This window comes from Anser brachyrhynchus (assembly GCF_964034855.1).
Source record: "Anser brachyrhynchus genome assembly, chromosome: Z".
NCBI classification, from domain to species: Eukaryota; Metazoa; Chordata; class Aves; order Anseriformes; family Anatidae; genus Anser; species Anser brachyrhynchus.
In genome coordinates this window covers 33,346,811-33,367,367 of record NC_137697.1, presented here as the reverse complement: position 1 = coordinate 33,367,367, position 20,557 = coordinate 33,346,811, and the positions used below count along the sequence as shown (strand labels likewise).

Genomic DNA, 20,557 nt, shown 5'->3' with positions numbered 1-20,557 from the left:
AAAAAGTCCTAACAGAACAAAACTACAGCAGGAACAACCTTAAGAAAAAATCCGAAACTTCAAGCAGTAACAGATCCAAAGTTTTCAAATACACACAGGCAAAACTTTATTGACATTTTAACAAATACATTATTAAAAATAAAATTAAAAAACAGAAGTTTTCTTATTCAAAGATGACTCCAGTAAAAATATGGCGTCAGCTATAACTACAGACAAACCACATTTGCAAAGTCTGACACTCTGCCAATACAACTTTAAATTTCAATCTATTATTGAAGACAGGTATTTCTAATTGTTTTTTAACCTGTAAATAAATTAAACAAAAGGATAAGCAGTAACTTCATATTTCACAACAAAAAGCACTAATTCATCGAACTCCTGTAAAAAAAGTCTTTTGCAGATCCATAGTCTCTGGAAAAAATAAACCTCAGTCAGATCTGATAAAGTGTATGTGGTAATTTTATATTGCATTAACTTTTCATGACATCTCTGCATGCAGCTGCCATTTCAACGTTACCAAATAGTATAATGTCACAAAGCATAGGGAAAAACATTAACTTAAGAATGGACCAAAAACTTGGAAGTTAGCTGCCACTGCTTTGAGTGATCACAAGAAGAATGTGAAACAACGTTCAGAACACTGACAGCTTACCGAAGAAGAGATCCCCTTTTCCTTTCTCATCCCCAACAGACTCATTTTTGGTTTGCATAGAAAAGGGAATGTTTTGTCTGGTTTTGGTGGACTTTTATTTTTTGGCTTAACTATTACATTGAAAAAAACCCACACTAAAAACCACAACAGTTTGTGTGCTTTATGATAAATTCACATGATAAGTATTTCACATTCGGGTACCATAGTTACACTTTTTGTCCAGGATAAGCAAAATGATTTTCCATTTCCCTTCCATATGTAACTTACCCAACTTTTTCTTACAATCACACCCAGAATTTCTAATGTTCTGTAGCTGTCCTTTAGCTGGCTGCCATGATTTCAGGCATTCTCACTAGACAAACATAGCCTCCTTCACAAAGGATAGGTAGACTCAGGTCTCCAGCCAGCTTATCGGTGAGTACCTAACAGTGATTATTCCACCAACTTAGACAACCCAGACTTGCCTTTGCAGACTAACATAACACTGTTTCTTCAAAAAGACAGAAGCACTTTGATTTTTCTCCCACGCAGAAAATACTGAATCCAGACAGAAACAAGCTTTCTGCAAGTAGATGCACAACTATGAAACAACTGATCAGGTCTCCATTTCAGTCTCCATGGTATCCGTCCTTGAAGGAGTTTTATCTGCAGGTGTAGTCTCTCCATCTAGGTTCTGAATATCAGACAAATCAACGGCAGGCAACGGTGTTCTCCAATACAGGAATGAGTTATATTGACAGAATTCTTCTTCTTGCTTTGAAAACAGACAAATAAACAAAAAGGCAACAAAACATTAACGTGTATCATGTTATTAGAAAATAAAAACATAATAAGAAAAAAATATTAGCTATTTTTAAGGGAAGTACTGTAGAAAATGTCATAATTTTGTCCTTTCAGATATTCTTGCTAAGAACTACCGTATCACTTCTTGCAATCACCTCTGTAACTCCATCCATTTGTTCAACTGGAAATCTTAGCTTAGAATGACACTGAAAAACCCACACGGTTATTGTACTTCATACAGAGAACTTGTTCACTGCTTTTTCTTCTCACAATGGGATAGAAATTTCACGCACATTTAGAAGCTGGTATTCAGAATAACATATTTAACTATTCTACCTCATTCTATGTCTTCTTTTCTGTATCTACATTTTGTACTCAAGTATACACTGGGAAAAACAAACAAACAAACAAACAAAAGATCTCTTTAGGGGCCAGGGATGAGAAAGTTTAGGAACTGTTAAGTCACACAAGAAAAACCTGTGAGGAATATACACTTATCTACTATACTACTCAGAAGGTGTAAGGCTCCAACACCACTTTTTTTTTTTTTTTTTAAATCTCAGTTGGGAAGCACAGTTTGCTTATAACTGTATGCCATGAGTTAAACAAGGAACAAAGTTTATAGACTGTGTGGCCAATCTGTGCATGTGTCTATAGAAGTGACCAATGTAAAAACTGTGAAGAGGAGTTTTCAAGCTGTTCTTTAGGTCTTGAGCATGTACCTTCTCCTGGTGTATAGAAACAATGAATGCAGCCACAGACCTAAAATAATGCAGTTCTATATAATATTGGTTTGCATTTTTCCTTGCATGCAATTGGAATTATTAAACATTTTACTTTAATATCTCAGCACAAACAGTTACCAAAAAAAAGCAGTTTTAATGACTACACTGGCATAACTGTTTTGGCATGGCTCTTGAACAAGTTCATGCTTTGTCTGCTGATTCTGCAATTGAATAAGAAAACAATGCAATGTTAAAAAAATCCCAGTAAGAATTGGCCCTAACCCTTCTCAGCTACTAGAATGTACTTTTTTTTCCTTAATAATAAATAATACATAAACTCATCATACTTTCAATCTGAAGAAACATTTTTCTATTCATTGCGACACAAACCTATCACGAACTATAGCTTGTTGTAGTAGGTAGCCTGTTTTTACCATCAAAACCTGCATTATTAAAGGCCTGTAGTATTAAAACAGGTTTGAAACGTGAAGACAGATCATAGCAACAGGATGATTGTATGCCTGTAGAGTTCTTCTCCTAACACATTAATTTTCTAATGAAGAACATATTGTCTTCACAGAAGATTAAAGAACCGAAGTTCCAATTAATTGGAATTGAGACCAAAACCAATAAATGTGCCATGTTAACAAGATAGGGAAACTGGAGGAAAACCAAACTAAAAGTAGCTGCACACGTATATATTACTGTAAACTGAACTTTTTATACTGCACAGTATTAACAACAAACAATAACCAAAATCTTCCTTGAAAACAACCGCCAGCAACGCCATTCCAGAACCTGTTGCTCTCCCCATGTTGAATCTGAATTCTCAACTTTACATCTAAGTAGTTAATAAGGCGTTACCTCTCACATTGTGAGAGCCAAGTACTTGAAGTCAGAATACCTCTGGGCTAGCTGTTTCGTATGCACTGGGTAATGACAGAATTTTTGTTTCAAAGACATAACGCAAAACCTCATAACCACAAAGATATGCAGTCTCTCATTTTGGACTCAGACCACATATGGGATTAATCTCATGAGTACTCAAGACTCCAGAGCAGCAGTATTTCATTTTATTTCTGTTTTCCAGCAAGATTCAATGTGAAAATGAACAAGCCAAAGGAGTACAGGAGACAGGAGCAAATGTTCAACCTTAATATATAAAATGCAAAAGAAAGCATTAAATACTGCCGTTCACCTAAATATCTTTTAAAACACATTTTGAGAAAAAAATCTAGCTAGGTAGGTAGATAACAAGCTCAGAGATATAAAAGCTCAGCTTTAATGGATTTAATTGTTTAATTTTTAAGCAGTTAATTTCCCAAATCTGGTTGCAAATATTTGCAAGTATCCGTGCAAATATAACTCACATAGCATTTCTTCTCTGGCCAATTTAACTCTAATCACCTTTAACAAAAGCAGTGTGAAATTAACAGTATCCTGACCATGGTAATTACTGTAACAAATTACACACACCAGAAAACAGCAAAGAATAATGCCAACCTACGGCTGTGTTTTCAGAAAGGTGCAAAAATCATCGTAAGAAGTATTTACCTTTGTGAAAGTTTCAAAATATACAGGCTGGACATGCAGAAGATTAAAGAAACACTGCTTGCCTGCTATTAACCATGAGAGAGTGTGAGAGGGACCTTTCCGAACAATACTTTACTTAGGGAAGCAAAAACACAGTTAAAAACACAGCCCTATAAAAATATTTTACATGGAGAAATATAAGAGTATAGTAAAGGAGTCTGACAGAATTACTTCAGGTAAGTATTCCCTTAAGTAAGTAAGTATTCAAGTATTCCCTTTCTTTTTACTGTGTGGAAACTCACACAGCCTTCCTTACTGCCTTCCTACCACACCTACAGCTTACATAACTATACCTAATAACCTGAACCAGGGTTAAGTGCAAAATTCATAATCATATCTGTGAAGGAATAAAACTCTCCTGTACAACTTTGTTCGAGTAGTTTAATTTGCTTGCTTCAGAAGAGGCTTGTCGTCTTCTTTTCCAAAAAGATGAGCTTGTATTTAAAAGGAACAGCCTAAAAGGGATGTTTAATTTTCATGACTTTTTTTTCCTCAATTCCTTCGTGCCTTAGTTCTACAATCCAGAAAATAATTAAAAAAAAAAAAGAAAAAAGAAGGGGGGGAAGAGCCTAACAAAAGAAAGCCACAAATCTTAAAGAGGCATTATGCCGTCAAAGGACCAATCTCCTCAAAACTAGGGTGTCAAGCTAGTTTGAAGTCCTGGTTAGATTAGATGAGATGGATTAGTCCCGACCTGATCAGACTTTCTGCTACTGCAAAATTACTGGATTAAGTACTTTTCTTGTATTGGGAAGGCAAACAAAAGTGAGGGGGGTGAGTTTACGTGCGTCAGCCCTCTACACAGGCATGGTGTTTAGCCTCAGCATTCTACTTTTGCACGACTAGAACTTTCTCAGTATCTTCTAGCCCGCTGCGCAGAGCAGTGTCGAGGCCGGGGGTAAGAACGCGCGCTGTGCCACCAGAAACTCTGTCACCCGGCGGTGTACTCGCCGACCAGCCTCGTCTTCAGGCAGCTCCCCGGGCTACGCCGTTCAGGGGGCGGTTGCCGTCAGGCGGCAGCTCGGGTTGCGGCTGCTGAAGGCCGAGCCCCGGGGCTCCCCGGTTACCGGGGGGGTGTGACCGAAGGCGGAGCACGCTCCCGCAGGCGTCCCCGGACAGCCAGCACGAAAACAGCGAGAGGCGCCCGCCCCTTCGCTTCGCAGAACGGGGGGAAACGGAGGAGAAAATTAAAACCCAGGCGCTGCGACCACCGGCCGCCGCCAGAGGCCGCCGCCCCGTTACCTCGTCGCCCGCCGCCTCCTTGCCCCGGCCGCCGCCTCCCTCCGCCGTCCGCCCGTCCTGCGCCTCCGCCGCCCCCCGCCGCCGCCGCCGCCCCGTGGCCGCGGCCGCGTCCCCGCCCTGCTCGGCGGGGGGCCCGCCGCCCCGCAGCCCGTGCCGCTTTCCCGGCGGCGCCTCGGCCTCCTCCAGCTTCCGCTTGGCGGCGGCGGGGCCGGCAGCGGCCGCCTCGGCCCGGGGGCGCCTCTCGGCCGCGCGGGGCGGGGGCGGCGGCGGCGGCTCGCGCAGGACGCGCTTGCAGGGCACGTGACACACCAACGGCTCCGCGCCGCGCTTGGCCATCGGCGGCACCGGCGCCGCCGCCTCCGCGGCACGCGCGTCCCCCGGCCGCGCACGCACCGCCGCCCCCGCCGCCGCCGCCGCGCGCGCAGAGCGCATGCGCGCGCCCCTCGCTGCCCGCCGGCGGCGCCGCGAGGAGGAGCGCGCGGTGACGCCCAAGGGCGGGCGGTGCTCCACAGGCCCCGCCCCCGCGACTTCGCGCGGCGCTTCCGCCCGGCTGCTGCGCCCCGCCCCCCGGGAGGCAACGGCCCCAGCGCGCGGTGCTTCAGAGCGCAACGTCCCGTCCGGCCGTTGGGCGCGTCACAAACACCACGCGGAGGACGCCAGGCTTGCCCTTCTTGCCCTCCTGAGCCTCATATGAATAAAAATACACTCAACATGTCAAACTTACTCCCCATAAAGAATTAATAACGCTGAAGGTTATGCAGCGTTTTATTTTACACTCAATACCACGTACAGTTTAATAGTGACCTAAATTGTCTCGGCTCCTGCTGACAAACAGCTTAAGCGTTTTTCTCCCCTGCGTACACAACTGAGGAAGAGTTTGATCACATTGAATAACACACAATTATCCCCATCAATAAAACACAAATGATGAATTGTAAAAACTCATAAATAGGACCGCAGGTAAAACACTAACTCATACAACTTACTCACAACATTATTCGGCTTCCAACTGTTAATGCAGCTGTTATACATAGAAGGAAAACAATGGGGGAAAATTGGCATTTTCCAAGCGAGAAATAAAAGCACATCACTATATACATGACAAAAGTAAATAAAAACATTTCCTAAACCAATGAAAAAATGGCACTTGCGACAATGTGCTGTTGCAAAGAACAAAACCGACAGAACAAAGGATACCGACATTTCAGCCAGAATGCAAGAGTTCAGTTGCTTAGTTGTAAAAAACACCACACTTCAAGTGTAACTAAAGACTGGTTAAGAGGCAGAAATTGGGCAATATTACAGGTGTAGCTACTCAACAACTGCATAATCAACATTCATCTAACTTTGTCTGATTTCAAAGAACTTATTCAAGGAAAACCAAATAAAATACTAATCACATTTTATCTAAGGGAAAAAAAAAAGTCAAAATGAAGGTAAAGCATCACCAGAAATTGAAGTCCATTCATTAAACAGAGTAAATAGTACAATAAGAAAATGAAAGTAACTGAAGACTTTTTCTTTCTTTCTTTTAAAGGTGCTCAAGGGTTTTTCTTTTAATCTACTTGTAATAGCTGTGTTTCAGCTTTAAATATCGTTCTTGAGCAGGGTCGATTAATGAAGTTAAATCTTGGTGGTACAGCGTAGGAAGAAGAGATAGATTGTTTAAGTAAAGCTCTAACTGAAAACTTCTGTAGTCCAGAAGCCTTTGCTCTCAGTAAGGATTCTGAGCAGAAAAAGGCATTGTATTGGAACATCCAAGGTCACTCTCTTTCATATGCAGTGTTGAAAGTATTAAAAAAAAAAAAAAGAAAAGTTGTGTTTTTCCTCCATGCAAACTTTCGGCTTAGAAATGAAGGCACAAATGTCCGGCCTTAACAGGAAAAATCCATTAGTTAATAATGGAACTATTAAAGTGATTATGACATCACCCTGCAAAAAGGGACTAGAAATAATGAAAAGCATTTAAACAAGTTATTGTCCAGTCCTATTACGTCCAAATACTAAAAACAGCCTTGATTCCTTACTACAAGCTTCTTACATTTTAAAGAAAGTTCTGAGTAAGGATGAAGGTTGGTACTGAAATTAACCAATACATTACATTAGGAAAACAAATGGCTACCATGACACTTCCTCTCAGTACAGTAATTATTAATGTTTTCTTATTTATATAACTTGAGTGACAGAAGATTCAGCTTTTCTTGTATGAAGATTCAGCCAGGATAAATATCCACCAAAGCCTCGTTAGCCAGAAAAAAAGTTAGGATAAGGAACCAAGAAGTAAGCCAGGGTAGCATGGGTAAAGTGCCTAAAGCTACAAGGAAATTGTCTGCTAATTGTTCTGCATATGCTGACTCAGATAATGAAGCCATGAGGTTACAGTACATTATTTTTCACTAGCAACTTTTTTTTCCTTTGAGAAAGGAGGATTTTTTTCTGTCACAATTAAGATATATGGCATGGATAGCTCAGCTTTGTTATTATCTTTAAAAAAGAGAAGAGCTTTCTGTTAGTTACACCTTTAAAACTTTGGCTTAAGCAGGAAGTGGGTGACTCAAAAATCAATAATTTTTAAGACTGCAAATCATCCAATATTTCAATTTCAACACTAAGAGACTAATCAGAACTGGTTTATTCCTGAACTGAGGTTAGTATACTGCTTTCCTGTTACATGCTGCTTTTCTTCACTCGGTTGTCCACTTTCACAAGAGTATTTCAAACTGCCTACCGATTCTGTGTGTCAATAAAACTGTTAACACTGGTACAGGCAAAAATTAGAATTTTTAACAATAGTCTACTTCCTTCCTATTTTTTGTTTCACAGAGAACACTGTAACAGTTCTGTTGGTTATTATATCTGTCCAGAATCATTATCACTTTTCGACCATTTCAGATTTTGTAATTTTAAATGTATGTTTAAAAATACTTTTCTAAACGTGACACAGAAAGTACATTAAGTACCTCCAGGCACAGAAAAAAGGAAATCACTATGGATCTGAGAAAAATGAGGCAGCAGATATGGAAAACTAGCCTGATCCTGGTGAACATTAAGTTTTATACCCCAGAAAACGTTTTTGTTTTTAAATTCATTCCAAAGCATAAAGACAGTGTATGCAAACATTTCCTCCTCCATTTTCACTATAGTATAAATATGCATGGCATAGTACATGTCTGGATAGCAACATAGATATTAAGAAAATAGACACTATCTAAATCTTATTAGGAATAAGAAGGCACCACTGATTTGAGGTTGTGTCCAGACATCACATCACTCAGTCCATTTTCCTTTTGATTCTAGCATTCAAGCCATTTTTTTTTCTGACTAACCTATTTAAACCACTCCTATTCTGGTTTTCTCACCACAAACAACACACATTCATAGTAGTATTTCATCATGGAGAGTTCATTCACAGTGTAAGTTGACAGTACAGATTCTTTTTCCACCTGGAAAAAAAAAGCTCAAGTTTTCAAAACACCCTCTCTTCAAGCACTATACAAGTTTCTCTTAGTATGAAAGACAATGCTATATATTTACTACCCACTGATTTTTAAGTCCATCTATATACACTTTTCAACAAATGACGGATGTAAATTTGCAACACAATTACACACATTTACCTCTCCTAAAAGTTATTAGTCTGTGGCATTAGCTTGAACTAACTTTAAGGTAAAAAATTATTGAAGGAGTTTGACCGGTCTCTACAAATAGTGCTTAGTCCAAACTGTATCTTCTTACCTCTATATGGAATCCATACTGCAGTATAACATTTTTTATATCCTCGTAGCTTAATTCTATAGAAAGCTCATTTGCCAAGTTTTCAAAGTGGTAAAGTAGAGGACCTACAGTACAGAGATACAATGAAAACGCTATAAAAAGTCAAACTTCTTTAAAATCAAAAGCACATACTGAAAGCGTGAGGAATGCTAATACCTAGACTCACTAAATTCAAACATGCTGCTATTACTCAAGTATAATTCTTATATTTCAGAATCAGGGCAAAATTAAAACCAAATAGTTCAACTGCTTATTCAAGAATGAAGTCTCCTATGCCACCAAACTGTGTTTTCTGTATCCTAAACTTTCTTCCCTTCTAGCACCATTGCTGTCTGTACAAAAGAGAAGGCAGGACAGCTGTGGTCTACTCAAGAGCTACGCTCACTATGACTGATCAGTGACTGACGAGTTTCTACCATACAAACTATACAAATGTCTCTCTCTGTCATACTACACAAATGTCTGAGTTTTGTCTGCTAGTCCCTCACCATGGGAGACCTAATAATTTACGTCTGTCTTCTTTCAAACTAAGGCATCCATAAATCTCATTCCCAAACCTTCTACTTCGGAGGATTGATTAGACAACTGACTAAGAAAAATATTCAAGGATCTCTACAGGCAGAACAAGTTTTATTTTCCTAGGAAAATAGCAAGAAGAATACAGTACACTACACTACTTCTCTATTTAACATCATGTGTTGACTTGTTTGTAACTAACAAACATTTGGACACATGCTGAACACAGTATTATCTTATCTGAGATAATTTTGAAGCCGTATGTTTTTAGCTCCACAGAGTCTTCAATACAGACATGTTCATTCCACTACTCCTTTCAAGTACTGGATGCCTAGTACTTGTGAGCAAAATGTGAGCAAACAGAAGTCAGGGGTTGCAGGAAGAAAGGTTGGTCACACTTGCCTACATTTATCCATATTCCTCCAGGCTTTAGTATTTTCCATATAGTATCAATATAATCGATAACATTATGTGCCGTATCGATGAAAAAGCAAGTTGCTATGCAGTCCCAAGTATCTGTGCAAGAAGAACAGATTGTATAGATTAAATTGTCTCTTCCTCTGTAAAAATTCTTCATTTAACACTAATGTTGTTTACACACTCAGGAATTCCTTTAACTAATAGTAACAGTTGAACACTTTTCATTCAGTTTACAAGTAAACTTTAGTTTGTAAGAAACTAAGTGTGAAATGTTTTGTTCTATGCTAAAGACATTTCAGCTTAGATTTCTGCAGTCTACATACATATATACACACACGCAACTTCTAGAATATCATACAAACATATTCATTAATTATGCATTTTGTAATTCATTCATATACTGTAAAATATAAGAATCATATAACATCCGAAGTTAGAAGGGACCAACGAGGGACCACCCAAAAATCAGACCTTGTCTGACAGTGTTTTAACATTATAACATGTTTTATATAAATGAAAACCCAAGCATCCTATTACTCACTCACCTGTCCTAACCTCATTACCAAACTGTTAAAATACAAATGCAAAAATATCCAGTGATTTTGGGCCTTTCTAGATATATCAACATCTAGAAGAATACTAGCCTGTACACTAGGCTGTACTTCCACAAATCACATAGCTTTAAAACATGCGCATATTTCTCCATTTATTATTTATTAGCAAAATTTAGCAAGCAGGATCTTTCAAGAACTACCTTTTAAAGCATCAGTCTCCCTGTCTGTCTCTAAACTCACACCTGAATTTGTAAATTTCAAACTTCTGAAATATTAAAAAAAATAAAAATCTCAATTTATTTACAGCAATGGATACTCTAATATAAGACCACATCTTCACAAAAGCAGACAACTGTAAGGAAGGCAACCTGCAAGAAAATACCTGGAAGGCTACCTATGCAAAAAAAAGGTTGATTAAAAACTATTTTATTCTGGTGAAAAACTGCTATAGGAATAAAAAGGATGGAGAGCTGAAGCCAGAAAACAGATATACTAAGAGATAATCCAATATCGTGTAAGGAAAAGAATAGTAAAAGCTATTTAAGCTTCCTATATAAGCTAACTTCATGTTTTCTTATTATTTACTCTACCAACTCTGGAAGTGTTAATATATATACTAAAGAAGTGGGTAATTGCTATCTTTGATTAAATCTTGAATATGTAACTGGTAGAGGAAGTATTAAATAAGGTCATCTGCAGCTTAATCCAACAAGAGGTTAGTCACAGAAGACTACTTCATAGCTGCAATGAGGACAGCACAACTAACCTGGTATCACAAGAAAAAATATTGGTATTTGTACTAACGTAAGTTTCAATCTTTGCTCCTTATCAGCCCCATAACATTTCTCTGAAATACTATTAAGTATTATAAGTATATATACTTATACATAATGCTTATATGTATATCCAATAAGTATCTGTTTGCTTTTACAATAGAAAACGAATCAATACGAAATACTCGTCTTTATATGTTTTACACTGAAGAATATAATGGACTCATTATATTGTTCTTTGAAACACCATTTTTCTAAATCAAGTAAATTTTTCCTAAATACTCCCATGTTGTCTTTTTCTGAAAGAGATGACTGCAACAACCATCTGTTATGTTAGGATGTCTTTTTTTTTTTTTTAATAATCAAAAAGAAAGAAAAAGCTGATTTGGAATAAAAAAAATCTTGCTACAGCTAGCGCTTCTTCCTTAATGCTTGTAGATACAGTTCTATTCTATTTATAATGATTTCTTAACTGCCCCATAACAAATACTCTGAAGATAAAGCTACATGGACAGTCTGAAGGATGTTTTTACTCACTGCACTCAGAGTAAATTTCTTGAAAATCCCCTGCCGTCATAGAGAAGTTTGAACCAGAAGGAAGACTGTGAGGATCAACATCAGGGAAATAAATTGGACGTATCTGATCAGCAGATCTTCTGTTATTGCTAAACTGATGAATCCAGGGATAAAGCTTACATGAGTTAACTTCAGAACATCTGCAAAATATAGAAACGAGAACAATTCAGTTTCAATGAATTACTTACGTATTATCTAGAAATGCAGGTGACAAACTTTCAACATGCATTGTTGTTTTACTGATGAAAAAACCACATCTCTAAAGCTAGAGGTTTTCTAAAGCACTTACCTAGTTCATAACATTTCAGACAGTTCATCGATTTATGAACTGAACAAAACACCAGTCTGACACACAACCACAAGTTGGTGCCACACAGTTGGCATGACACAGTAACTACCTTTTGTTCTCTTTTTCTTTTCTCCTTTTTGCCATTTTTATCATCTTTTCCACTGAAAACTAGTAAGATTCTTTCCTTGGAATTAATTAAATTTGTGATTTGGTATATGTAGTAAAGCTAAGCCTTTTTTTTCCTGTTTAAAAAAGAGCAACATTAGTACCATGCTTGTTTTCAATTTCCTTGGCAACACTGGTTCTAATCTGGCTTTTCTGCCTTTTCTGAACCATAGCCATATGGGTTCTGAAAAGAAAAAAGCATTTTTCAGATGCTAACTGAAAGCATGCGTTTAAATTTAAAAAAAATAATCCTATTTTGCAAAGTGTAATAGTTTTGTGCTAGATGTCACTAAGTTAGTAGTTTCTGGAGTGTTGCAGTTACGCTATAAGCATATGCTAAGTATGGTGTAAAACAGAATTTGTGGGTTGACATGACCAATTAAGTGAATATCTATTTTTGAAAGTGATAGTAGCATAAAAGCATAGAAATAAACTTTTCCCACAGTCCTGCAAAATCAGAATTTAATTTAAAAAATGAAGAATTTTTCTTTCCCTGTGCATCACTGAATTTTGCAGTCAAGCTCACTTACGAAGGCCATGTCACACATGCATAGCTAAATATTCAGAGAGAACAAAGGACACATCTGTCCCATAAAACACACAAATATCTTTGTATTGGAAGCAGTCTTACCATGTTATAGAAAATGCACTCTAGGCTGGTAGATAGGAAACATCTGTGGCAAAGACTTTGAAATAAAAGGTCTTACTTGCTCCATGATGTCATATTTAATTTTATCAATAAAAAACCACAGAACTCTTGTGTTATGAGCAGCAGTATACAGAGCTCATTAACTGTTTCCATACATAACAGATATATAAATATCAGATTTATGCCGTCAATCAAAGAAAACAATTAGGCATAAAGCCCTGATAACATGGGCACCATTTTCTTAAAGACATTTCTGGTTTGGTTGACAAAAAAAAAAAAAGTTGGCCAACTGCATTAACTATTTCAGCATTCTCCATGGGCTCACAGTCAATTTGTGTTAACCTCAGAATATTTTTACGTAACAATGAAAATTTCCAAAAAGCAAGGTAAAGATGAGGTATGAGTAAATCGGAAAGGAAAATGTTCCTGAGCTATAAGGGAAAACACACCTCCCGGTATTTTTTTTTCAGCACTACGTATTTTCATGCAGACTTCCCAATAGTTTCATAAGGAAGTATCAATTTAATATAAGAGACAAATCCCTGTCCATAGTCATGCTTGAAAACTCTCCTTTGCACTTCAGCTAAGTACTGCAGTCCTTTAAAATTCCATCCTTTCAACACAAGGTGTTACTGAAGTTAACAGCTTTAACTAAGACTATGATGCATTTTCTTTCTTTCCAAGTAGGGGCGGGTAATTTCTATTGTGCAACATTCAGTCTAAAAATACTGCTCTGCAAAAGATGGCTAGGTCCAATCTTACTTTCAACCACTGACTTCAAAATAAAATCTTGAACTGTTTTCATTCTAAGGCATTCATGGACATGCAATAGATACAATTTATTTCAAATATTCACAGTGACCACTGTTAGGCATTGATGCACTTTCTGTGTACAATGCTGTGAAATCTCATCCACAGTGAGAAAATCTCACAACTTCAGAGAATTAAGTTTTGTATATATGTTAAAAATCAGCTGTTATCACTCTTCATACAGAAGACTTAAGCTGCTGTATCATATCTAGAAGTCCACTGTAGAAGCTGGCTTGATATTCAAGACAGTATTTTGTTTTCCCAAAAATAAACTAAGGTCAGACAGAGGAAGAATGCAGATTCAAACTGTAAGCATACAATAGCAAAATCCTCAATTTTATCGACTGAAAACAAAACTTAATTAAATTTAGACTGTAGTTAAAGGCTAATCTGCAAATTTTTCAAGATCCTTCTTATCCATCCTTAACTATTATGTTCAGCTCATATTGACCATTGCTGTTTCTTCTAGTTTCAGGAAGGCAAACGCATCCATTTCAGAAGGCTAACTAGGAACAGACAATTAAGACTAGATCCAAGTTCTCCAATGTCCCTAAAAACTTCCTAGCAGACATCTGATCAGCTAGTTAATGCAAAGACCCTGATCGCATCTGGCAGAAAGGAATCAACTGAAATGACTGGAATTTAGTCAGCTTAGCAGTTATCTGTATTCTCTTTCATGCTAATAAGAAAACTTGTAACCGGTAACTCACCCAGCAAAGGTGAAGATTACAGAGGCTGAGCAAAACTCAGTTTGACTATATAAAAACTAATACTGTTAGCAAGTCTAAGACACATATTTAGCAAAATGGTATGTATTTTATATAAATAGTAAATATCACATAAAAGTGTCAGATGCTAAGAATTATTACTATTGCAAACTAAATATACTTTCAGAAGAATTCCACATATGAAGATGCCATATTTAAGGTAGATGAAAAACATGTCATAGGTTTGAACCAATATGACAGCTCACTGGTGCTCCTAAGCATGGTAAATAAATAATTTTATATCACTTTGTATTGCTTCAAACACTCTATAGAGCTAAGAGCCAAAAGGGCTGTAAAGCTAGGGAGGAGGAGGATGACATGAATTTCTTTCAGTAGCTGCAAGGTATTAAATCAGCTCAGCTGTAACATACAATTGTAGATGACGGTCATTTGAGAATAATGTAAGAAAAAAAAGAGTAAATATATTCTTAGCAACTAGCTATTTTCATTGCAGTGACTACCACTGTTTTAACCAGATGTGCAACAGACAAGAAAAAGTGTTTGCCGCCACCCCTTCCCCCCCCCGCTTTTTCTTTGAAGAGTAAGCTATAACAAATTTGGTATCATCACAGTCTGTGGAGGACAATCACTGTCTACAAACAGGGCTCCAAATATCATGACAATATAGAATACAAGTTCAGGTGTTTTCATCAGAGAAGAGATTCAGACTGAAGAATCAGCAAACTGTATACTTCGTCTCTGAACTGGCTACAAACTCACCAGCAATACAACAAAACCCAGTCCTCTTTCATATATCCAGACTTCCCACCCTCAATCTTAGAGGAACAGTTGCATTCAGTGCCTTGTTTCTTCTCTAAAAAGCTCCTTATAAGTAATTTCCATTGCAAGTGACAGAAAAACAAATACTAAAATGTACTTCAGATTAAGCCTACGTAATGAAATTTGTTAATTCAAATTTATAGCATTAGTATAATTGTACAACTATTAACTGTAACATTTTAGCTGTTGTCCAGCAACAGAACTTGCTTACAAAGCTGTATTTGCATAGTAGTTTTTCATTTAGAAACAGTGTCTATGATCTCAGTATGGAACGTGACATTGTAAGAGGTTTCCTCTGCTACTAAACACCACCACTAAATATTATGCATAGTTAGTCCCTATTTGAAACCTGTGAGATAGGTGTGCTTTTTCTTTCAGAAACAGACGTGAAATAAAAACCGTAACACTCAAGATTACACAGGAAATCTCTGGTAGAATCCAGAGATTTTAAGTTTCATAACTTAAAACCCATGCTCCCTGATGTAATCTTAATGACTTACCCATTTAACTCAGATACATTTCTCTTCACCCAATTATCCCACTGATTATTTTCATCAAGACGTTCTAAAAAATGGTTGCTTGCATCCTGTGTTATGAATTACAAACCTATTCTTTTGAGTTTTATTTATTCAACTTTCTCATTTATAATTTTGCCTCACTCATTCACACCTGTAAGTTTTGACCAGAAAGTAAAACATAAGCTATGTACCTGTTGAGTACAAAGTTAGAAGAAAAGAGCATAAAGAGGCTCCATTCGTTTCCTTGGCAAGCATAACCGAGCCTAGCTATTTCCCACGCCAATCTACCTAGCCCAGCACCAGGTACCAGGATATTGACTTTGGAGAAATCCCTGCAACAGAACAAAAACAACAGTTAAATCTTTATCTGATACTTCTTAATAAAACTTACAGAGGCTCAGTCAAACATTTTTCCCATATATTTAGATATTATATTTCCCGTATGATTTTACTTCTTAAAGGCAAATGGAGCTAGTTCATGTCAGATCAGTTAATTTACACTCAAAATAACTCATAGAAAATGACACAAAAGAACATAAGCAACCCTTATTGAATAAAGTGCATAATTACAAAACAAAATACTTCTTTTGAAAACTTTTAGTTATCAAACTAAAACAATCGCCTAAGTGAATTGCAGGAAGGAAGAACATGATTATATATCACCATTTCTTCTTCTGTGGTGCCCGCTGATAGCTGCTAAATATTATGGAAATCTTCTTAACATTGCATTGAAAAATCAACAAGCATTTTGACGTCAGCAAAACTTCCATGATCTGATGAGCAAATCAGACTGCAAACTTACAAGTAGCTACCTTCTCAGCAACTAAGGGTGTTAAATGTGCCCTTCACCAACTCCACTCCAGTCAATACAGTTCACTAACTGGTGAATGCTGTTCACCAACTCCAATCCAGTGACAGAGGATTTCCTAAACCAAAGTACAACACAGCTCTCTACCTCTTCATTTCCTGTAACTAGACATCATCTGAAGAATACTGGAAGATGTCCAGCACTTATGGTTACCAAGAGATTTAGAAAACCCACACCCATCTTCCAAGTCCAATAGCTAATAAATAGAAGAACTAAGAATCTAAAACCTTTTCCTCCTCCAGGCAGAAATGCAGTACACACATATTCTAATTGGTATATTTGCATCACAACGCAATCAAACCTGCACTACTGAAGCAAAAACACTCTCACACAAAGCTGAAAAGGTACGCCATCTAAAAATCATTTTCCAGTTTCAGTCCTGAAAAAAGAGTTTTTAATTTCATACACCAAAAACGCTAGTTCACCTTCTCTTTTGCATGTTACCTTCAAAGACAAACATACATGTACGTATATATGCAACTATGTGAAGGAAGCCACAATAAACATTTCAAAGAATACGATGAAGAAAGCAAAATACAAAGCCTCTTACTATTTAAAAATTCAGGATGCCAGAAAGGGTTCAAAAGACCTTGTATGCTGCGTAATCATGAAGATGAGTCTGGGAGGTAAGTAAATTCTAAAAAGCAGTACATGAATGTGATGACCCTAACACAGGAGAAAGTACTATCCTTGTCTAAAGGCCGCACAAACTAACAAAGCAGTTTTAACAGTGCCTTTTGGTGTACAGCTTAATCATGTAACCAGTGAATCCTTCCAAACTGAAAAATCACATATCCTTTCATTCCTGATTTTCATTCCAGTATACATACAGATATTTTGTTTTCTAATTATCGAGAAACAGGAAGCCAAGACTTTGCTATTATTTTAGAGTACTTCTGTGAAGTAACAATTCTCCTTACCTCTCTCCTAGGTGAAAAACCTAAAGCTAACCATAAGCTAGCTATGAAGTCTTATGCCACTTCCGAGAATATATTCCATTAATCAAAAAAGGCATTTTTTCTTAAAACAACCTAATGAAAAGTGTTGTACAGGCGTAATTACAACTTACAATTCAACATTTATTTATTCATCCAAAAAAAAAATATTCATCCAAAGATATTGCCCCAAACAGACAAGTAAGCTGATTTTTAATTCCAAGCAATTTACCTGTACCTTTTTTCCTTTTTTAAATAATATAAAGTTTTTGCATTTCTGAACTAGTTTCCCAAATTCCTTCTCTAGAAAATAGTTGATTTTAATTGCACTTTCCTTTGCACTTTTATTAAGGGAGTGAAGTCTAATTTAATTTCTACCTGTAGTCTTTGCATCAATTGCTAGTGACTGATGCTGGCCACCAACCTCATTTCAGTACACAGAACACAAAAAAATAAACATAAAATCTGAGTCCAAGAGCATTGACATTAGTATTCCAAAACAGTTCAAGAACATTTTTTTGATCTATCATCCAGTAAATTAGGTATACGTCAAACTCATGTTTAAAGAATAGTGAGCTTCGATAGTGTTCTGATATAAAAAAAAGTGCTCAAATACCTTTTGTTTAGCAAGATTTAAATGGAATTACTTCCAGTGGTAGTAGGAACACTCCAATGCCCCATACTATTTTTAAACCATTAAAACTAAATATTTAACTGCATGGAAACAATTTCCTTAACGGCTGAATAGTCGTAAGACGACTAAAAAAGCAAGAAAAACCTGTCGTCCTATGGTAGATATGCAATTGCAGCAACAGCAAAGATCATAAAAAGACATAACCCCAGACTGTGACAACTGACAGTAACAACCAACAGTGATCCACAGTCAAACTAGCCTTGAACTAGCAAGCAGTAGCAGGCTTTCTAAGACACAAGTGTGGTATTGGTCAGAAACATAAAATGGGTACCTAACACGCTTAAAAACCTGTGGGGTACTAAGAGAGAACTACTGCTAACCTACTGGAATGAGGGGCTGACAGATGAGGAAGAGCTCTAACATTGGACTGCTTGGATCAACTATTGATCCTGCAGCAACCTCTCAGATAGAGGACAAATACCGGAAACAACTACAATCTCTCATGTGATTATTGTACTGCATTTTGCAGTGTGATATATCATCAGTTTTTAAAAGTTCAATGCTATTAATGAAGATTTAAACTTGGTATCATTTTTAAGGGGAAAACTATATATGTTAAAAAGAGGTCAATTGCACTTTAACAAAACAAAAAGGTGGTGTTGAAGCAGTAAACTGAGGTTAAGCAACAAAAAAAATTAGCATGTGCAAACACAAACCTTTTTCATAAGAAACACTGAAATTGAATGTTATCTAATGATAAGAAGGGATCAGAAATATACAGCCTGTAGAGACAAGGTCGATGGAAACATTGGCAAAGAATCACACTGTGGGATTCAGACTTATTCTTCACTGGTGTCTTATCTGCAATATTTGTAAATTTAGACAGTGAACACATCCTGTTCTCAGTATTTTTCATTCTTTTACTGTAGTCTAATTTCAGAGTGTTTTTTTTAAATACAACTCCTTTTCAGATAACATACTGAATAATGAAGTTTGCTAAAAAGTAAAATCACTTGAAAAGCAACTCTTCTTCAAAGTTGTTAGTTTAGACTTACACACTTCCACAGACTTCAGTGGATTTACATGCATCAGTGGACTGGAGTAACACTGAAGATAACACTTGCTCTTAAATCCAATGTTTAAAGCAAAGTTTCAGCTAAATCACAGATCTGGATTAAAAACCCTAGGTGGACAGATGTATTTTATGTTAAATAAAATTGTATAAAGCAGTAGCTTTAAAGTCACTAAATTGTTTCAGAGTGCATGCAAAAAGCCCTTAGGACTAAGAATTAAAATTAAATTAATTTCCCCAAATTAACAGGAAACTAAACCCTGGCCACACTTCTGAGCTGTCCTGACAGTATCTTGAAAATAAAGTAAATTGCTGAACTAGAAAATACATTTAAATTTCAAGTTACAGCTGGTTTCAGAGGCCAAGTTAATGAATAGAAGCTTGGAGAAAATACCTAAGCCATGGAAATTTATCTACTAATTTAAAGGTTAACCATTTCTTTGGTTCCTTTCTGACAAGAAATTGGATCATAATGTCCTTTCAGATACGTAGAAATGTTAACAGCAGAAAAAAAAAAAGGCGATGCCAAAAAGGAGGATGCTTACTTAGATTTTCAACTTTATGTTTCCCCATAAAAACACTTTAACAATCACATTCCATCAAGAAATAAAAATGTTTTACTATTTTCTCCTACAGAAAACAGTGATCATAGTTCATTCAAGTCTAAGAAATTCAGATGGGTTCATTAAAAGGCAGATAATTCTGCGAGCTGAAACGTACGATGAAATTCCAACGTAATTAATGCAGGAAATCTACTGCTTCTTCAGGAAGAGTTTTATCTAATGGAACTTCACTTAGAACTGCCTTGTTGATGCTAGTAACATTTTCTGTACTAAGCAGAAAGAAGGAATTACTTCTGAAGAGGAACAAAAGGCAGAAACAGCTTTTACCTTCTGATTTTAGTTTTAGATGACAGTCTTGTCAGAAGACTGGACTGAAACAAAAGATAACAGTAATTCCTACTCAAAAGAGTGTTCAAATTCACAGCTGCTTTCAACCACTGCTTGCATCTCTTCCACGTCCCAGAAGAGCATGCATATAAAGCACCTTACCACTTCCATTGCCTATCAACAGAACTGAAGCAGGTGAGACTTGCAGAGAATAGCAACTACACAACACCTACTTGCATGGAGCAAATTATATTTGGACAGTTTCAAAAATTTATATTCCCTTTTTGTATAACTCTAGCATAAGGAACCAATACAAATGATGTTGACCAGAAGCAGAAAATACAAGTCCAATGAAGCCATTAAAAAAATAAGAGATTGACTGTAGGGACAGTCTCTCTAAAGTATTTGTTCTCCATCTTTTTCACTGCAAGATACATCCAGGCAAATCTTCTTTCATTACCAAGTGCCAACACAATTACAGGAAGTTCACATGAAATATCTGAAATGATACATCCACCTTGAGATAAGTTATCCAAAAGCAAAAGAGAAACCAAGCAATCTGCCTGGTGTTG

General features: G+C 37.0%; 2 protein-coding genes across 3 annotated transcripts in view; both read right to left on the bottom strand.

Annotated features, from left to right (window-relative positions):
• Positions 1–81: 81 nt before the first annotated feature.
• LOC308185581 (uncharacterized protein C9orf40 homolog) lies at positions 82–5,601 on the bottom strand. Of its 2 annotated transcripts, none has more exons than XM_080573919.1 (2): positions 4,996–5,442; positions 82–1,406 (listed from the first exon to the last, which is right to left on the bottom strand). In XM_080573919.1, the coding sequence occupies exons 1-2, from the start codon at positions 5,425–5,427 to the stop codon at positions 1,248–1,250; spliced, it is 591 nt and encodes a 196-aa protein (XP_080430045.1). In that variant the 5' UTR covers positions 5,428–5,442; the 3' UTR covers positions 82–1,247. The 2 variants fall into 2 exon arrangements, with proteins under 2 accessions (XP_080430045.1, XP_080430044.1); XM_080573918.1 differs by lacking the exon at positions 82–1,406 and adding an exon at positions 3,966–4,908 and having other exon boundaries at positions 4,996–5,601.
• Positions 5,602–5,742: 141 nt separating this feature from the next.
• Positions 5,743–20,557, bottom strand: part of CARNMT1 (carnosine N-methyltransferase 1) — a 31,515-nt gene continuing 16,700 nt past the window's right edge. The window contains exons 13-17 of the mRNA XM_080572975.1: positions 15,778–15,918; positions 11,570–11,748; positions 9,688–9,801; positions 8,731–8,834; positions 5,743–8,438 (exon numbers count right to left, since the gene is read on the bottom strand). Coding sequence (XP_080429101.1) covers positions 8,337–8,438; positions 8,731–8,834; positions 9,688–9,801; positions 11,570–11,748; positions 15,778–15,918 — 640 coding nt within the window. The 3' untranslated portion in view covers positions 5,743–8,336. The remainder of the gene's footprint in view (positions 8,439–8,730; positions 8,835–9,687; positions 9,802–11,569; positions 11,749–15,777; positions 15,919–20,557) is intronic.

Coding starts and splice junctions, on each gene's coding strand:
- LOC308185581 (XM_080573918.1), bottom strand. CDS start 5,427: ATGCGCTCTGCGCGCGCGGCGGCGGCGGCGGGGGCGGCGGTGCGTGCG. Junction 4,909..4,995: donor AGGAGGCGGCGGGCGACGAG/GTAACGGGGCGG, acceptor CGTTCTGCGAAG/CGAAGGGGCGGGCGCCTCTC.